Below are 19,824 nucleotides of genomic sequence, written 5' to 3' on the forward strand. Positions count from 1 at the left end.
AGGTTGAGGTAATACGTGTAAAAATAAATGATTAGTTGTTTTTTTTTAAAGTGGCTAAAGATAAATTTCCAGGGCAGATGAACACATGATTATGGCCACTTGTCTAGGTAGAATGTTGCATCTATTTATTGTGATATTTGTAGGTAGGAACTCTAAGCAAGCTCTTTTTCGCCTTGGCTAGTTTGGTATATTTTGTGTATTTGTGTATGTGTGTGTGTATATGTATATATATATATATATTTTTTTTTTTCCTTTTCTCTTAAAGACCAGCCTTAACCCCAAATCACTCTCTCCAAAATACTCTGATTGGCCAATAGTAGTAGGTCTCAGGCCAAGTCTATCTTTCAGCTTCCCAAGTTTTATGAACTAGCTGCATTGGCTTCCTTGTTCCTCTCACCCACTAGTCTAACTCCTGTCTTGGTGCCTCTGGTCTGGCCTTCCTCCCTACCTGAAATGCACAAGCACAGCTCTCGTGCCACTCCTGCCACCAATTACTTTGTCTTTACTTTGTGTGTCTTTTCTATATACCGTGTTCTTGTTTTTCCCTTGATAAAATGTAAGCTCCTGTAGGGCAGGTACGGTGCTTATCGCAGACCTTGACACATAAGGAGAGCTTAATTCTTGCTAATTGGGGGCAGGGGTTGAGGTGAGAAGACTGAGCCAGCATTGCTGCTTGAGAAAGGAGGGAAAGTAATGTGGACTCTGGTAGACTGTTGCTCACAAGATTCTGGACTGGGTGGTATGGACAGATGGATGGATCCCCATTAGACTGGGAGCTTCTCCAAGTCAGGGACTGGCTTTTCCCTCTTTTTGTATCCTCAGCACTTAGTACAGTGCCTGGCACATAGATACTTCATTAATGTTAATTGACACCCTGACTGAGATGGAGTGAATCTTACAAGAGGAGAAACTGCTCAGGATGACAGCAAGAGGTGAAGGCTGGCAGTAGCAATGGAGAGAAAGGAGGAGGTTTATTCTTCCTCCTGGTCAAGTGTCTTGGAAAGCAGGAGAGCCCACAGACCCAGTACAGGAGATGGGAGCGAAGCACACTGGTATTTTCCAGATGGGCCATGTTTACAAGAAGATGACAGTACTGTAACAGGAAGAGACCAGGAGAAATTATAGAATGAGGTTCCAGGGGATAGGATGTGGGGAAGAGGGTGGGGCAAAGCTGGGTGGAGTTGAGTGGAAAAGAAGATTTTGCCCATGGCTGTCACTGCTTGTGTAAAGGACAGAGTTTATTAGCCATAGGACAAAAAAAGTAGCATTTGACTGGAGCTCCTGCCCTCCAGGGGCCTATGATACAGTACGAGACTGGACAACTTAGTTGGGACAAGTGTGGTGTTAATGAGTTATGGAGTTATGGTGCTGATAAGTGTTCATGGATTCCATTTCCATGTTCAGTACAGTCAAATTTATGTCAGTCACTGCTTTAGAAAAACATGCCTTTAGTTCCAAGGAGGATCTCTGAAGGGCTAGAGTGGATGGATCACTACAGGGGCGTGTCCATCACATGAAAAATAGCTCAAAAGTCTAGATTATCTTAATGGGGAAACCATTAAGCATTCATAGCATGAATGAGTGAAATTTTTATCTAAATAGGACTTCGTAATTTGTTTTTGTGTTTCATTTCTAGCTTGTAAAGTGATTGCTTTTTGAAAATCTGTTTTTAAATTATTGTCTTTCAGATTGGCTTGTGCACTTTTGAATGCTCTGTATAATTTCATCTAATTTGTTTTCATTCTTCTAATTTGTCCTTGTTTCTTGGTGGCCGTTTTACAGCAAGACTCACAGTCTTGCCATATCATATATGTGGTTGATTGATGAGAGTTTTTTTGTTGTTATTCAATCTTTACCATATGCCTCTTTCTATACCCTTTGCACCATGCCCCCTACCCCCCATCCTGGCAATTAATTCTAAGTCTGCTTCTTAACCATCTGCCAAATGATGCTTGTGTGGAGCATCTGGCTGCTTCTTCAAATCTTGCCAAGCATTCATTTCGACAGCATGGTTTTCCATCATTACTTTTAGGTTTCTGATTGGGCTTTCTGAATCTTGATAAGTACCTCTTTCATATGAAAGGCCACTATCTCTGGGCAGTTCTTTGCTCCTAGTCGATAGTTGAAAAAAATTTCTTGAATTTGTATGGTGAAATAAATTTTGACATGCTTTGTTGCATTTAAGTTTTATAATATTATTATAATATTTAAATGTAATGATATTTTAAGATTTTCATTACTCTGAAAACTGTAGAATTGTGGCAAGGCATCTTTTCTCATTTTTCATAGCATCGTTTTTACAGATTCATAAAATCAATAACAAAATTGGGGAAGAAATCTAGAGGTATTGACTGTATTCATTTATTTATTTTAGAATACTCTTCCTCTCATTTAATGGTAATAAATTCTAAGCTAAAAATATTTCCCAGAGATTGTTCCTTTGACTATTTTTCAGAAAATAGTTTAATTTCAAGATCTTTTCTGTTTTTCACCAACAGAAAATCTTAGGTTTCTCTATTTTTTGAATTTTTGTGTAATACTTGTTCAGTTTACTAATTAGTTTGGTAATCGTTTATGTACGGATTATAATCGGTAACAGTCATTTTGTAGTCTTAAATTAGATGCATTTTCAGATTTAAGGATCAAGGATCAGACTGAGGCTTCTGTTTCGTTTTGTTTTTTGATAACCATCCCTTTTACATAAATTCCTCCTTTATCAGGTTACGGTTGATCAAATGACTTAAATGGAATGTTGCCTAGAGATCTTTTGTTACATGCTTTTGAAATATTGACGAATGCCCTCATCTGCCTTTATGTAAATAGTGCCAAGGCATATGATTTTCTGTTCTTTGGAGAATGGTAGAAGGTCCCCAAGTAATTCACATTTACTTAGCATTCTGGTAAATAAATACCTGTCTCAGGGATGGGGGACAGGAATTGATTTTGTTAAGTGAAAAAAGGGATTTCTAAATCACCTATTGAAAGTAAATACTTCAAGTTTCCTTGAGTGAGTTCTTGTTCTATTTGCCTTTAATGAGAAATGAATTGAATATCTTGATGACAAAATTCCCAGTTGTGTCACTTCATCTATCTCTGTTTGGACTTTTAGTTTCTCAATTAGATAAAACCCATCAATGTAATGCCAAGAAAGGTAGTGTTTCAGAATAACCGTTAAGAATATTCTAGGTTGGTCTCCTCTGAAGGAGCATTTTCAGTGGGTAAACATTCTAGTGGGGGGCAATGATGACCCAGGAGAAGAGGACTGCTGTTGGAGTATGTTTACGGGGGTAGGTAGACTTTTCTTCCTAGGAAGGCTTGTGGTTATCAAGTGCTATGAAAATCCCTAGCCCATCGTTGGCTTCCTGCTCTCTGGCCTTGCTAGTGAGAGGAAGACCCTTTTGCTACTTTGAAGTTGCCTCTGGAATAGGTGGTACAGTGGGTAGAGCACCAGGCCTGGATTCAGGAGGACTTGAGTTCAAATCTGGCCTCAGATATTTACTGGCTGTGTGACCCTGGGCAAATCATTTGCCTGCTATTTACCACAGTTTCCTTATCTGTTAAATGACCTGGAGAAGGAAGTGGCAACCCACTCATGTATCTTTGCCAGGAAAGCCCCAAATGGAGTCAAGAAGAGTTGTACATGACTGAAACACATGAACAACCAGACTGAATTAGCCTATTTGTGTCTTTGATAGTAGAAGAACTGACATAACCAATGTGCTGCTTATTCTCCCTAAAGTATAGAAAAGCTAAAATTTTCTTAGAGTTCAGGCTTAAGTTTTACTCTACAAAACATTCTGAGTGAGTTATATTCACAAGCTGGAGTCCTAACTTTTATGCTTGCAAAAATATCAGAAACGGACTTAACATGAATTATAGCAGTAGTATCTTTCCAGTTAAAATATAATAGAACTTGCAAATCCGCATGTTATATACAACTTTTAATCATCTTTTCTCATTTTAGGCACCTAACTGAGCAGAAAAGTTAACTGCTGATGGCATTTAGATGATTTTTAATAGTCAGCTGATTTAGGTCAGTATTGACAGTGGAAATAACATGGTGACAAGATGAATTAAAATGTAATTTTGCTTTGTTTTTAGACGCTACCAGAAACATCTCTATCAGAGTATGCTGAAAATTTAAAAGATAAGAGTACTTTGGTTTCATCTTTATATAAAGTTATCCAGGAGCCGCAAAGTGATGTAAGTAATTTGTCCTCTTGAGAACTTGTGACATCAGCACTGATGGGTTTTGGGGTCAAATTGAAATCTGATTCTGCTGAGAAGTTAGTAGTTGACTTTGCTTTGCTTCATTCCCTTCCCTGTCTTCTTCTCCTGTCCCAAAACAGAGCAGTTCCTTTAGGGCAGGGCTTGGAGCTCAGTGCTGGTTACACAGTAGGTGCTTAATGAATGCTTGACAATCAGGTGCTTTGGTTTGACTCTGACTTGTGTCTTCTTTCCCGACGTCACAGCCAACCCCAGTTGAGTTGGGTCACATCATTAGTTTGCCTTAGTTTGATCTTTGCTAACCCCTGCTGTCTGCAGTGGAACCCAAAGCCTTTGAACTTGCTGGACTGAGGCAGGTGCAAAGCCCTGTCTGATCAGACCCCTGCAAGACATCTCTCATCTATCCCCTTCCCTTTGTTTCCATCCCAGTGTTTAATTTGGACTTTGATTACCTCTCACCTAAGTGAATACTATAAACCTGGGAGTCATCTGCATCTGCTAAGCACTTTACCATTGTTATCTCCTTTGAGCCGTATGACAACCTGGGAGGTAGGTGCTCTTATTATCCCCATTTTACAGATGAGGAAACTGAGGCAAACAGAACTTAAGTGATTTGCCCAGAGTCACACAGTTGGAAAGTGTCTGAGGCTAGATTTGAACTCAGGGCTTCCTGACTCCAGGCCCAGCTCTATTTACTTAGCCACCTAGTTCTGTCTTTTGGGATATAGTCAGTTTCATAAAAAGTACATTTTTGTATTCATTTTAATATTACAGATCTAGAGCTGAACAGGAACTCAGAGGCCATTTAGTTTTCTCTTCGCATTTTACAGATGAAGAAATAGGGGTCTGCAAGTGGGGAGGGGCTGGCCCAAGGTCACAGAGAGAGATTTGAACCTAGGTCCTCTGATTCCAGAGCTAGGGCGCTCCACTTCCCGTGCTGCCACTGTCATACTCCATGCCGACAGAACGCTCTAATATTCCCTGGTAATGAAGAATACAATTCATCTGACTAGACCAAAGCAATGACCACACCTGGTGTTTTCTTGTTCTTTTGTTGGGTATTGTTTGGATCTCTGCTGCTTTCCGACTTTTCTTATCCACTGTCCTGCCCAGACTCCCCTGAAGATATTCATAAAGTGTTGGCATGAGCTGTCTAGATGGACTCTAAGCTTTTATGATTCAATGCCCTTGGTTATTTTCCAACATTTTTTTAGACAGCTCCCCTTGTATCTGCCTCAGAATTGAAGTCCCCCTGAGTATCAGGATATATGTGGACTTAGTCTGGAGAATCTTGTTAAGTTCTTTGTAGAGTTTCATTCTCTGCAACCAGTGTTGGTACTTAAGTCACAGACTTGTTCGTGGCTGTCTTGGTGCTTATCATTACTGTGAATGTAGAAGAGGTAAGATCACCAAGCATTCCGTTAAGTGTTTTTTGTTGCCTTTGACCATATGGTAAAATCGCCTTTGTGAACTTTTTTATCCTCCTCCCCAGTCAGAGGTTTTGGGAAGCCCCAGTACAAGTGGAAAGGGCTCTGGAGTTGGGCAAGTCACTTGGCCTCCCAGGGCCTCCAGTTCCTCATCTAAACAATGAAGGGATTTGACTAGAGGAGCTCTGGACTAGACTTGACCCTTTTGGCTCTGTATGTCTAACCCTCGGATCCTTTTCTCTCTCTAAGACTCCCATGCTGCCTGAAACTCTCCTGGTAGTCATTCTCTTTGGCCCCAACTTCTTTATATCTTTTGGTTTAATTTATAAGGAAAACATCAACATGCACAGTTTAGCTCTTGAGTAGTATATAAAGTCATTAGACTTGTTAAAATCTAAAGTCTAAAGACACGTTAAAAGTGCCAGTAGTTAAATTAATGCTCTTTCTTGTCCCTGCTGTCACTGCAGAAGGGGCTCGTAGCTGGGCTGTGTCGTAGTTTCCCTGCTTCTTTCAATATTCAGTTCAAATCCACTCTTTGGCGGGAAGCCTTCCCCCAGTTGCCGGGGCCTTCTCCTCTCAGATTTCCTTCCAACTGCTCTCTAAGTATCTTGAATGTACCTATGTATTTGCATGCTAGCCGCCCCCCCCCCCCATTTGAATGTAAGCTTCTTGAGGGCAGGGACTTTTTGGCCTCTTTTTATACCCTCATGGTTAGCACAGTGCTGAGCACATAGCAAACACTTATCGAGTTGTTGTTCACTGACTGACTAACTAACTTAGGATGGATCGACTGGGCTTGTGCCACCATTAGCAGTGACTTTATTCTGAGCTGCTTGTGTCTCTAAGCTGACTCTGACAGGTAAGTGCCTTGGTAAGGCTTGTGAACTTAGAGTTTCAGGATTGCCAACCCACAGGATATCCAAGAACTGGGGGGCCCAGTGCATTCTTGGAGCTGCTCCCCTTCAGCCTGCACTCCTTGGGGCTTGGGTATTTTCATGGGCTTAAGAGAATAATTTTTGGGCTTTATGATCTTAGTTTTGTTTTGTTTCGGTTTTTTTTGGTGGGGAGTGTTGGTCACTTTCCTACAGAAAAAAGGGAAAAGACGTGGAGGCCTGGCCTTTGATTTCAGCTTGAAAATTCCACAAGTTCTGTTTCCAAATGTCAACCTTTTTCTTGTAGCGCATTGCTCAAGCAGGGGAAAGCCTTTGTTCAGTAATGATGCCTGTTAACTCTGATCCTGTCTGAGTGCACTCCCTTCTCTCCCCAGTTGCTCGAACCCGTGTGTCACCAGCTCTTTGAGTTCTACAGAAGTGGAGAAAAAAAGCTGCTGCTCTTCACACTGCAGTTTCTCCCAGAACTGATGTGGTGCTACCTGACCGTGTCTGCCACCTGGAAGCAGCACAGCACGGGCTGCATTGAAGCTCTTCTTTTAGGCGTTTACAACTTGGTTTGTATGAAGTTAATGGCCCTCGTCCAGAGTGTGCCGGGGAGATCGCCACTCTCCAGTGGCTCGTTTTTTTCCTCTTTGAGCTTATTGTTCATCTTTTCTTTCTTTTTCTGAGACTAGCTTTATTTAAATGAACACAGATGCAGGCTTTCTTTTATTTTACTTTCTCAGATGTCATATGTTAATGTTATAATGCTATATATAAAATAATATATTATAATGTTATAATGTTATAATATAATTAATAATGCTATATATAATATATTATAGTGTTATAATGTTATAATGTTATAATATAATAATGCTATATATATAATAATATATTATAATGTTATAGTGTAAGCCATTGGGTTGATTGGAAGGTAAAAGAAGAAGAGTTTGTATTGGCCCTCAGTTCCCTTTGCTTCCGCAGGGAGAGATGCGGCAGCGGTGAAGTGTCCAGAGAGTGCCAAGAATCACTGCTGACTGATGGTCTCAAAACGTGAACTTCACTGTACTTAAACTAAATGTGAACTCGATCTTCCACCAGACTGACCCTGCTGTTCCTCACCCACGGATAGCGCTCTGTGCCTTGGTGACACGTCTTCCTCACCCCTGCTGCTTAGACCACCTCGCCTCCTCTGAGGCATGGCAGGAGATTGAGGAGGAGACTGAGAAGCAATATATCGATCTGGGAGTCGTCTGTATAGAGATAAACCCTTGACGTTACCAAAAGAAAGAAGAGAGAGGGGGAAGAAAAGAGTGCCTAGGCCAGAGCCCTGGGGAACGCTCACAGAGGGGCACACCATATAGGATGAGGCACCAAAGAAGACTGAGAAGGAGCTGGTGTGCTGGGAGGAGAACCAGGAGAAAGGAGGGTTCCAAAAACCCAGAAAGGAGAGAATGCGTAGGAAGAAAATGGAGTTTGTTCAGATAGGTCAAGAAGGACAAGGCTAAGAAAGGATTGTCAAGCCTCCAAGTAAGAAGTCATGGTTAACTTGGCAAGAGCAGTTCTAGTTGAGTGATTAAGCCTGAAGGGAGAAGCAGAGGGTTGAAAAGCAAGTGAAAGAAAGTGGACGTTGCAAATGTAAACAGCTTTTTCCGGGGGTATGGCTGAGAACAAGGAGAGTCTGCCAGTGTGTGGTAGTGGCGGGGCCTAGAGCAGGAGGAACCCCTAGCCAGGGAGAAGTCGGTCCACATGGCTGCCAAAGTGATGATCCTCAAGCCGCAGGTCTGGCCACTGTGACTTTGTCCTGCTCAGTAACTCCAGGATAAAATGTCAACCCCACTACTTGTCACTTAAAGTCCTTCTCGATCTAGTTCTAGATTATGCAGTTAAATGATGCCACAGTGCACAAAGTGCTGGGCCAGGAGTCAGGAAGAGCTGAGTTCCAATGTGGCCTCAGACACTTAATAGCTGTGTGACCCCGGGCAAGTCACTTAGCTCTGTTTGCCTCAGTTTCCTCATCTGTAAAATGAGCTGCATGACAAAATAGCAGACCACTCCAGTATCTTTGCTCAGAAAACTCCAGATGGGGTCATGAAGAGTCACACACGACTGAAATGACTGAACAGCAGTAACAAAATGCACAATAGGAGGTTATCTTTGCTCTTAGCGGTAATAGGGAGCCGTTGGAATTTGTTGAAGAGGGAATTGACATGGTGAGATGTGTTCTTTAGAAAAATCACCTTGGTGCCTGTGTGAAGGCTGGATTGGAGTGAGGAAAGATGAGGTAGGGAAATCACAATAGGAGGTGCTTGTAATAGTGAGTGAGAGGTGATGCTGTGAGAGTAAAGAGAAGAGGATGGATGCACAGTGCCTGGCACATAGTAGGCACTATATAAATGCTAGCTATAATAACCATAACAATTATTATTATGGCGTTGTCATCATCATCATCATGAAAGTAACATGATTTGGCCGTCTATTAGATAGCTGAGGTGATGGAGAATGAGGAGCTGAGGATAACACTGAGAGTGCAAACCAAGGAAACCAGAAGAAGGGCCCTTGATGGAAAGAGGGGAGTTCAAAAGAGGCCTGGGTTTAGGGGAAAGAGAACGAGCTCGATTTTAGGCATACTGAGTTTGAGATGTTTGTGAGGAATCTTATTTGAAATGTGCTGCAGGCAGATTGTGATGTGGGATTCAAGCTGAGGAGGGAGACTGGCAGCAGTTACACAGGTCTGGGAGTCATCTCAGCTGAGGTGGTCAGAGTCAATGGGGACGGAGGGAATGAGCAACCAAGAGAGGAGAGAAAGAAGAGAGCTCAGACCAGAGCCTTGGACAGCACCAACGCTTCCACTGTTTGGTATAGGCAAGAGCCAGTAAAAGAAATGAGAAAAGAGTGGTCAGCTGGAAGAGGACCAGGAAATGGTTTCACAACAGACCAGTCAAGCCAACAAGCATTTATTAAGTACTTATTATATGCCAGGAACTCCACTCAGTGTGGGAGTAAACAGAAAGGCAAAAACAATCCCTGTCTCCAAGGAGCTCCCTTTCTAATGTGAGAGAAACTTGCAAACAACTCTGTGCATATGTGATGCACGGGGTAATTTGGAGGTCATCTTAGGAGGAGGGGACTGGCATTGGTGGGGACCAAGAAGACCAGAAGGTCAAGGCAAGGAGGGAGAATATTCTAGGCATGAGGGACAGACAGTGAAAAGGTGTAGAGAAGAGAAATGATGCAGAAGGAGTGACCAGCTAAGGGTTCAAGAAGGATGCAGACTGAGAAAGGACCATCTACTCTGGCAGCTGAGGGATGTGGTTAGAAGTTAGATGGAAAAGTACAAGGAGTGAGGGAGAAAGGATGGAAGTGGCAGTAAGAGGAGAAACAGGAGAGGAGAAATAGAAAATGGGGAGCTGGGGGGGATGGCAGAACCCATGGCTGAAGATTTAGAAATATCTATTTGTAGGCAGCAGGGAAGAACATAAGCGTGTGGTGAGAGACTAAAGATTAGAGAGGATTAGAGAGGCAAAATGGAGGGGAGGGCATGGGGGGGCTTGTCAAGGAGAAAGACGTTATTGGAGACTGGAGTAAAGTAGAGAGAAGGGGGGTGATAGCAAGAGTTTCTGAGATAAAAGGGCAGAAGAAGGGAGCTCACCATGAATCATCTTTACTTTTTCAGCATAGTCAAGGTCCTCAGATTATAGGTTGAAGAAGAGGGTGTGCAGGAGGTTTGAGGGGAGAATTAAAGGTTTGGGAAGAGTAAAAGGACTGCCTTGCTTTTGTGGGGAGGACCCAGGGGAGCGTGTCAAGTGAAGTTAGTGTTAGAGCCAGCCAGTTAGTTCCACTGTGACTTCTTCAGCTCTGTTCAGCAGCACGGGAGTAGGCGTAAAGGAGGCAGATGGGGGTGGAATCCAAGACTGAGGTTTGTCAAGGGGTGAGCGGTGATAGGACAAGGGGATGAGGAATTTGAGAGCAGAAGACAGATAGTTGAATAGGTTAACTCTAGAGTCAAGATTGGGAAGGGAGGAGAGTGAAGGTAGAGAAGGAGTGATGACCTGAGGAAAATCTCTGAAGTTGAAAGGCTTGGGACCATGACGAGGACGCAGAGAGGTGAGACGCAGGGAGAAGTGGGTGGTCAGAGGCCATGATAAGTTTGAGGGACGACAGAGCTTTTGGCTGTGACAGAGAAACATTTGTAAGTGATGGCCAGGGGTAAGGTGTGACTGTCCCTGTGCGTGACTCTGGTGGAATTGAAGAGGAGGTCGTGGGCTTTAGGGTATTGACATAAGCATCAATACTTAGCTAAGTTGAAGCGTTCTATTATGATGACAGGAGTTGGGCCCTAAAGGAAGACAGTGAGCCTGGACTTTGCTAGACTTCAACTCAGTATGAATCAGTAGTGTCACGGGGTGGCCAGAAAAGCAAAAGTTATCATGGGCTGCCTTGAGAGGCTTCCCTTCAGAGACTGGCCTAAGGAGAGCATGGGCCAGATAGCTGCTGCAGCGTCATGCCTTCCACATCTGTGTGCCACGTTTGAGGAATGTCAGTGATAAGCTAAAAAGAAAGTTTAGAGGAGGGTGACCACAGCATGGAAATGAACCTTGAGTTTTTGCCAAATGATGATCATTCAAAGGAACTGGGGATGTCTGGCATGGAGAAGCCAGGTTTGCCACGATGCCTCGCTTTAAGCGCTTGAAGTCCTGGCGCCTAGAAGAGGCTTTAAACCCGTTCGGCTTGTCTTTAGACACAGAACTCGAGCAGCGTGGCTGGAGAGGCCAGCTGAGGCTGTTGGTGAGTTACCCCAAATTGGATCAGGCTGCTGGTCTTCAAGCAACTCATTGGGTTTGTTGTGTGGAGGTCCCTTCTACCTGTAATATTTCTGTGATTCCAGCACATTGGAGACATCCTCTGTGGAGATGGATTAGATGACACGGATGGAGACTGTGCAATCTGCATCATTAGAGGGAATGGCCACATCAGTGACACCACTCATTCTTTCAAGTATTAAAGGATTATAGGACGACTGAACATTTCCATCTATGAAGCCTCTGGCTTTCCAATATGATTTTTATGTCTTTACCTTTTTTTGTCCATGAATAAAGTATTCTGCAGATCCATGGATTGTGGGCATTTGAGAGCCTTTCTAGGGCAGTGAATATATATGAAGTCTTTACATCCTGGGCCACACTTTCCCAGATTCATTAATATCTAGGCTACTTCTGAATTTTGCATGAACTATTTGAACAGATTAAACTTTACCTGGTAGCATGTTTTCCTTTTGTGTTTTCAGTTTTCTGCAGGTATGTAATTTGTAAGGGAATTAAGAAAGCTTCCAATCTATCTCCTTCCTTTAAAGGAGTGCAGATTATTGCTACTCTTCAAGGCATGTGATTAGCTTGTCAAGTTTCTATAACATGTTCTTTAACTACTTTATTTTAGTTGATTTAGGGGGAAAAACAACTTTAAACATGTTACATGTATTAAATCAGGAAATTTAAGTTTTTGAAATGCAATGCATATTTTAGTTAAATCCAACAAATTGAGTGATTGTTTCTGATACTTGAAGAACACATGTATATACATGCAAGTTCCTAATGGCTCTATTTCTCTGGTTTAATGAGTGGAAGGGCCTTTTAAGTTTTTAGAGAGTTGTGGTTATTTAGGCCAAGAATGTAGAGATTCTATGTGTCTGCGTATGTGTATTTGTCTTATAGACTTTAATTTACATGTCAGTTTATTCTCTTCTTTTTTTTTTTCTGTAGGAAATAGTTGACAAACAGGGACATAACAAAGTGTTGAGTTTTACAATCCCATCTTTATCTAAGCCATCAATATATCATGAAGTAAGTGGCATTGATCAAAGTGAATGTAGGGGACCTGGCCTAGTAGGTTTTTCATTCCACTGATGTTTCTTGGTGGGCGGGAAGGGGATGGGGCAGAAAAGAGGAACTCACCAGAGTCAACACGAGAGGAATGCGTTTGTGTTGGTGCTCTGCCCCGAATGAAGTGCTCCCCCCCGAATGAAGTGCTCCCCGAGTGTAGCTGTCCTTTCTTACTGTGTCTCCTGCCCCCATTCTGTCATCGCCTCGATGCCTAATTAATCTGTATAGTGCAGATATAACAGATACAAATAACGTGCTCCTGTCACTCTGCTGCTCACAAATGTACGATGGTTTCTGTCCAGAGGCGTTGACTTAGCCCAGCACTTAAGGCTGAATGTCATATTGTTCTAATTGGCCACGTGTTCCCCAAACATGTCCTCCCCCTCAACCAAACCAGACTACTTACCACTCCACGAATAGGTCATGTATTTTTTGGCCTCTGTGCTTTTGATCTCACCATCCTTTATGCTTAGAATTTTCATTCCACCGTCCTGGACTATTGAAAGCCAATCTACCTGTCGTGACCCAGGTGCAGTGCAGTCTCCATAAAGCCTTCTCTTGTTCCTTTCTCTCTTCTCTCTCCAACTGGAAGTCATCTCTTTCCATCTTTCAAAAGTTTGAGGAAGCAACGAAGGAAAATTCTATTTTGGATCTGATTCTCATCAGTCAGGAGGGATTACTTTCTGGTGGTAGAAATGATGGGAACCCTGGAAGAAAATGACCACTCCTTCTTAGAACTTTTAATGGAGTAGGAAAGGAAATTTGAGAATACAGTGACATACACCCTGAATTTTAGGAAGGTGGATCTCAAAGTGTTCAGGATGCCTAGAATGCCGTGGTCTAAAATTCTATGGAGAAAGTCAATGTAGGATGAATGGGAAGTTCTCAAGAATTAATTCTGAAGACCTCAAAAAAAGAAACAGTTCCACTGAGAAAGACAAGATGAAGTTAGTTATCTAAAGGGACTAATTTGAGTTCACAGAGAACTAAACAACCAACTTAGATTTTAAAGAGATGTACAGCATAGTCCTAGATGAACTTCCTCAGGAGTCAAAGGGCAGAATGAGCTGATGTTGGGGAGGAAAGCTAAGCATACAAAACAACAACAGTAACCAGCAGCAGCAGCAGCAGCAGCACCACCACCCTATATTGGAAAAATAAGTAGCATCCAAAAAGAGATAGAGCAGATAAAACAGTGATCACCAGTGACAGAGAGGAAACTGAGGACTCCTTGACTCTTTGCTACTGCTGTCTGCCAGTGGAAAGATGGGGAAGAATGACCATTAGCGAGTTGCCATCAAGATAAGGAGATAACTAGGACCTGTCTTCCCTTAATGAGGTCAAATCTTCTAGGCCATCTTAGCCCACCCAAGAACTGGCAGATGTGATTATTGAATTTCTGTCAGGGATATTTGGAAGATCATGGGGAACTGGAGGGAGACTGCAGAATTAGAAAAGGGCGAATACTGTCCCTTTGCAAGTTGGAACCTTGGTCTTCCAATTTTGAGGCATCCTCTTGTTCCCCATGAGCTTTCAGACACCACCGATAATAGCATTGATTTTAATTCCTTGCAGAATTCTACAGCAAGCTATTAAAAGATTGTCAGGGAACATCTCGAAAGGGAAGTGTCTCCATAAAGGGCCAATGGGATTTCTTGAACAACAGATCTCAATAACTTACATTGGTGGGTCAGAAGACCATAGACAGAGCTGGCTCACATTTTTACAGAGGGCTTTAAAGTCCTACTTTATGATGCTAACCTGGAAAACATGAAAAAATGTGGGTGAGATGATAGTACATTTCGATGGATTTCGATGAGTTTTGAATGACTGGACCCTACGAAGAGTCATTAATGGTTAATCAGTATAATGTGCAGGAGTCCACTGGTCTTCAGTAGAATGCCTCAGACATCCATACTCGGCATTTTTATCACATGGGTGTCGCACTTCTCCGATTCACAGATGAGCAAAAGCTTAGAAGAAGAATAGCTCACACACTAGATGACAGGATTCAAAACCTTTTGATAGATTAGAAACTTTGAGCCAAATCTGTTAAGATGAAATTGAGTAGGAATCAGTGTGAAAATCTTTTACTTGCATTCAAAACAATTAATTTCCCAAGAACAAGGTGAAGAAGATGTAGCTGTGTAGTAGTTGGTTCCACTTGACCCTAGAAGACAGAACTGGTCCTAATGAGTGGTGATCCAAAGGGACAAATTGAGGGTTGGCAGAGGGGAAAACTTCCTAACAATTACAACCACCTGAAAGTGGAATGGACTGCCTTGGGAGGCAGGGGCTCCCCTCTCCAGAGGTCTTTATGCAAAGACTGGATGATCGTCTGCCAGGTATGCTGCAGAGGGAATCTTTGGTCACCTCCTGGATGTCCCCTGTGGTCCCTTCCAGCCATAAGGGCCTGTCATTCTGTGATTCTCTCCTCTCACATCCCTAGTCGTGAAACTTGCCATGTTAGGTGTTGTGCATGTGTCCTGTCCTTTTAGTAGATTAGAAACTTCCTGAGGCCAGCTACAGTTTCTTAGTTTTGTGTCTCCCTCAGCATCTAACAATAGGAACTTAATAAATGTGGCATTATCCTCAGAGGCTGCATGGTGGAAGGGATTAGGAGCTGACCTCAGAGATAGGAAGGCCTTGCTTCAAATCCTGCCTTGTACCCATACTGATGGATGAAGTCACTTTGCTTCAGGTTCTAAGGCTCTAACTTTCAGAGAAGGTGCTGACCTGCCTTGGCAGAGTGGACCCTTCCCCAGGAGCCTCTCTGGCTCTGGCAGGATGAAATTGGAAAGTTGATGGTGGCAAGTTTGTTTTGAAAAAACTTAGTTTGCATATTTTCTCTCCCCACTCCCCAATATATTTTTTTTTGTTGCAATTCTGTATACCATTATACAGGAATTTTAAAAAACAGGAATCTTGTTGCCTTTTTTTTTCATTTTTTTTCTCATACCATAATCACATCCTAAAATACCTCCTCTAACAGAAGTAAATGCCCTTCCTTAAAAATACACCTACCAAAAAAACCCAAGCCACCAACTCAGACCCGGCAGACCTCACAATTGTGCCTGGCAGAGGCAGCAGCTGACCCCGCCTTGGGAGGCATCCCCTCCGTCCCTCCAACATCAGGCATTACATGTGATTGGAATTTGGTTCATCTTAATTCTTGTCCTCATTTACATTATTGTTGACATTTTCTGACCTGCTGTGGTTCTGCTTTTTTCTCCCTTCCTTAGTTCATATAAATTTTCCTGTGTTTTCTGTGAACTCATATTAATAATTACTAGTGGCATATTCCTAAATCCTAATTGCATTACTAGACCACATTTTGTTCCATTATTCTGCAGTTGAAGGGCATGTACTTTCTCACCTTTTTATTATTGCAAAAAGTGTTGCTGTTGATATTTTGGTAAATATGAGGCCTCTCTTTATGTGCTTGACCTCCTTGGGGAATTTGGATGATGAGGTCAAAGGGCAGGAAGAATAGTAACTTTTCTTGCATAATTTAAATTGTTTTCTAGACTAGCTATACCAATTCACACTTCCCCCAAGAGTGTGTTAGTATGCATGTCTTCCCACGGCCCCTCCCACATTAACTTTTTTGATCTTTTATCATCTTTGTCAAGTTGATAGCTTTGTATATTAAAGCAATTGAATTTTATCAATCTGGAATTTTTTGTTAAGTCCTATGGTTTGTTTGTTTTTTTTTGTTAGTCAATGTCAAAGAAGATTTAAAAGTAAAACACTGATAATCAAATTATGGACTTATCTTTAACATACAGTATGCCTGTTATATTACTTTTCCTTAATTACATATTTTCCAAGAGCGTTTGTTGTAATCGTTTTTATTCAAATATGTTTTTTCTTTAGCCTTCCAGCATTGGTTCCATGGCTCTGACAGAAAGTGCTTTATGCCAGCATGGTTTATCAAAAGTTGTTTACAGTGGACCTCATCCTCAAAGAGAGATGTTAACGGCTCAGAATAGGTAAGATTGAGAAATAGAATTTGTTGCATGAAAGTCAGAGAATTATTTTACATTAGATTTACAATTCATAAACATATTGCATGCTATTAAACAGATTACTAATTGTATGTAAGAGAAAATTCGTCTTAAATCATTGATTGTGCTCTTGTTTCAGAATTCATCTGGAAAATATTAGTTTTAAATAATTGCAGTAGTTAAAGAAAATTAACACTAATTTTTAAGAGAATTTCAGTGTAGTATTTGTATATTACTATTTCTTCCTTGCCTTTATTTTTGAACACAGATATAAAGCATTATATAAATGCTAGCATTATTATTATTATTATTATTGTTAAATTGAAATTAAGATTTTGTGAAATCTTTTTTGTTTTCTATTTAGGTTTGAAGTGTTGACATTCCTTTTATTGTGTTACAATGCTGCCTTAACCTATATGCCCAATGTTTCTCTTCAATCGCTGTGTCAAATTTGTTCAAGGTAAATTAAATATCAGCTTTTACTTGATATACTTACGAACTTGTTATGTTTGCAATGATACCTTCCTTGTTATGCTTTTTCCAACACTTTAAAAATTAAAAGTTCCAAAAAGAAGAATAAATTTAGCTAAATAAAGAAAGCATTCCAGATATATAAATGAGTTGGCAGTGCTTAGCACAGTATCTAGCACATAGTAGGCTCTTAATAAATGTTGATTTGATTGAGTGATTGTCATATTCTCTTAGTAATTTTTTGGAGCCATATTTGTGCTTGTTAGGAGCCATGATATAAGTGAGAATGACGGGTAATGACTGAGTTTTTTTTTTTTTAAACTCTCCTGCCAATTAGAGGTCTATGGGGGTAAGAGTGGGGAGGATGCTTTTGGGAGCTATGCTTAGCATGGTGCTATAGTGGACACTTCATAAATGCTTGTTGATTTGTCTTGACCTGGAATCGGTGAAAGTACGTTTAAGGAGTTAGAGAATAATTTGGATCTTGGAAATTCTTTTGGAGGCAGTGGAGTGCTGGGAGCTAGCCAGAGGGGAGAAAGCATTGGCCAGCACTAAAATCCAGAGAAAGCAGACAAGGAATGGGAGGATTAGAGGAGAAGGCAGAGCGGGAAGTCAGCAGCCAAGAAAAACCAAACTTGACCTTGTTTTTCGATTCAGGCCTTAACTTTGATTACTCCTCAGCTAGAGCTTAATTATGTTTCCTATTCTTAAAAATGATACTGAAGTTATGTCCTTTGGCTTTCTTTACCAAATATGCCTTATGTCAGTATTTCTGAATTCCGTAGTTTTATCAGTATGGGAATTCATTGTAGCCATCACCTCTAACATAGTAGATAAGGAGAGTCAATTGTCTGTGGTTCTGAGAGTCTGTGATTTGTCCAGGGTCATAGGAGAGACTTTGAATTCAACTCTCTTGCCTCCAAATCCTTTACTCTGTCCCCATTCTGTGCTATATAGTAAGAGGAAAGCAGGTCAACAAATATACTCAGCATTGTATGAGTCTCCCCCCATCTGCTTCTTTGATTTTAAAGGACTTAGGGAATCCATTCTTGCCCCAGCTGTCTACCCAACCCAAACCCTCAGCAGTAGCACCCAGCACTTTTCCTCCCTGTTCCCTGTGTGTCCTGATTGTCCCTGCCCCAGTGCCTTTGTCATCCCGGTGCCTGAAATGCTTCCCTGAAGGCATAGCTAGAGTCCTCTTTGCTCTCCATGAATCTTCTCTGACAAGCTGGCCCCACTCCTTTGTGAGGTCTAGCTCGGGGCCGTGTTGCCTCTGCCGATCCTTTGGTTTGTTGTGAGAAAAAAGCCGGGATTCTGCTTTGGATGTCTGAGATCTCCAAAGGGGTGCAGACAGGACTACTCTTGACACTGTCTTTTGGCCTCGGGTTCAGAATCAGGCCACTTTCACATTGACACATAACAAAGGAGACCTTTTGGTGGGCTCTGCTGTTTTTCTGTATACAGCAGCCCAGTCTTTCACATCTGGCAAGTCCCAGGGAGGTGACGTTGGGCGTAGCGTTTGTGTGCCTAGGGCCTAGGGTAGTATTTGCCCCATGAGAAATGATTTGTAGAATGGGATTGATTGAAAGCTGCTCACTTAATGAAGGAAGTGTAGAAATAGAAGGATGAAGCCTCACTAACTCCCATGGGGTAGCTGGGGCAGGAGCTCTGTTGGAGAAGGAGGAGAGAATAAAAGACCAGAGGAGCAAAAAGAGACAGACGGCTTTTGCTTTGAAAATGCATCATCTTGGTGTCTTGACAAGCTCTGTTTCTCTTATCTGTGTCACAGATGAGCTGAATGTGTCTTAATTCTAAACGAATTTGTCAAATATGTAAGTAGAAAACTCATGTTAGCTGATGTCTTTGCTAGCTTGCTTGGAGAGCTGGTGAGCTGCTGACAGTGATGGCCGGGAGAGCCCGTTCTTCTCTTGAGGCTCAAATTAAGCTGGAAGTCCCATCTTGGAGCGTGCTGACGGGACTGCTGGACAGTCTTTCCAAAGGCTTTGTTTCCCTCCATGATTTCAGGATTTATTTTTGGAACTCTGTGTGGGAATTTAATGCAGAAATCAAGGGGCCATGATGCTCATGTTCCTTGTGAAAACAGGGTCTAATGTTGGCATTGAAGAAGTGGAGAATCAGGGAGCTGGAGGGGCCAAGCAGATTCCCAGGAAAATCCCCAAAAAGGATGCAAGGGGGTGCAAGGAAGAGACAATAGGATTCTTAGGAACTAGAAAGGAGAAATACAGAGAGGCAGCTTAGTGTTTGTTTAATAATGCCTCTAGGAAGCAAAATGTGATCATTTAAAGAAATGAGTTAACATTGATTTTAAAGTATTTTTTCGAGAAACACAAAAATCCAAGTGTATCTCCTGTAGTTTACTTAGCATAATATTAAGTAGAACATGTAAACAAGCCTCATGACTACATTTCTTTTTTCCCCTCATTTTATTTTATAATTAATTAATTTATTTTTAGTTTTCAACATTCACTTCCATAAGCTTTTGAATTTTAAAATTTCTCCCCCTCCCTTCCTGCCCCCCTCCCCAAGACAGCATGCAATCTGATATAGGCTCTACATATACATTCCTATTAAACATATCTTCACATTAGTCATGATGTAAAGAAGAATTAGAACCAATAGGAGGAACCACAAGAAAGAAGAAACAAAATAAAACAGAAGAAAAAAAAAACAAATAGTATGCTTTGATCTGCATTCAAACTCTATAGTTCTTTCTCTGGATGTGAATAGCATTTTCCATCATGAGACTATGACTACATTTCTGAAGAAAGGTTTTAGATACTCTGTACATTTCTACTTATATTTAATGATTACCAAAGGCTAGGAGAATAGAAATACATGAAGCCTTAATAATTCCATTGTGTGTCTTAGGAATCCTAGTGACCCTAAGAATGGAGCCAGGAGTACATCCATTATCATT

General features: G+C 41.5%; 1 protein-coding gene across 4 annotated transcripts in view; it reads left to right on the forward strand.

Moving 5' to 3' along the window:
* Positions 1-19,824, forward strand: part of LOC114050461 (hyccin-like) — a 114,483-nt gene that overhangs the window by 62,943 nt on the left and 31,716 nt on the right. For all 4 annotated transcript variants that reach the window (XM_027872174.1, XM_027872171.1, XM_027872173.1 and 1 more), the window contains 5 exons: positions 4,102-4,203; positions 6,922-7,101; positions 12,289-12,369; positions 16,285-16,400; positions 16,780-16,875. In XM_027872174.1, the coding sequence (XP_027727975.1) occupies positions 4,102-4,203; positions 6,922-7,101; positions 12,289-12,369; positions 16,285-16,400; positions 16,780-16,875 (575 nt within the window). The remainder of the gene's footprint in view (positions 1-4,101; positions 4,204-6,921; positions 7,102-12,288; positions 12,370-16,284; positions 16,401-16,779; positions 16,876-19,824) is intronic.

Source organism: Vombatus ursinus, unplaced genomic scaffold (assembly GCF_900497805.2).
Source record: "Vombatus ursinus unplaced genomic scaffold, bare-nosed wombat genome assembly UNPS02014799.1, whole genome shotgun sequence".
NCBI lineage: Eukaryota > Metazoa > Chordata > Mammalia > Diprotodontia > Vombatidae > Vombatus > Vombatus ursinus.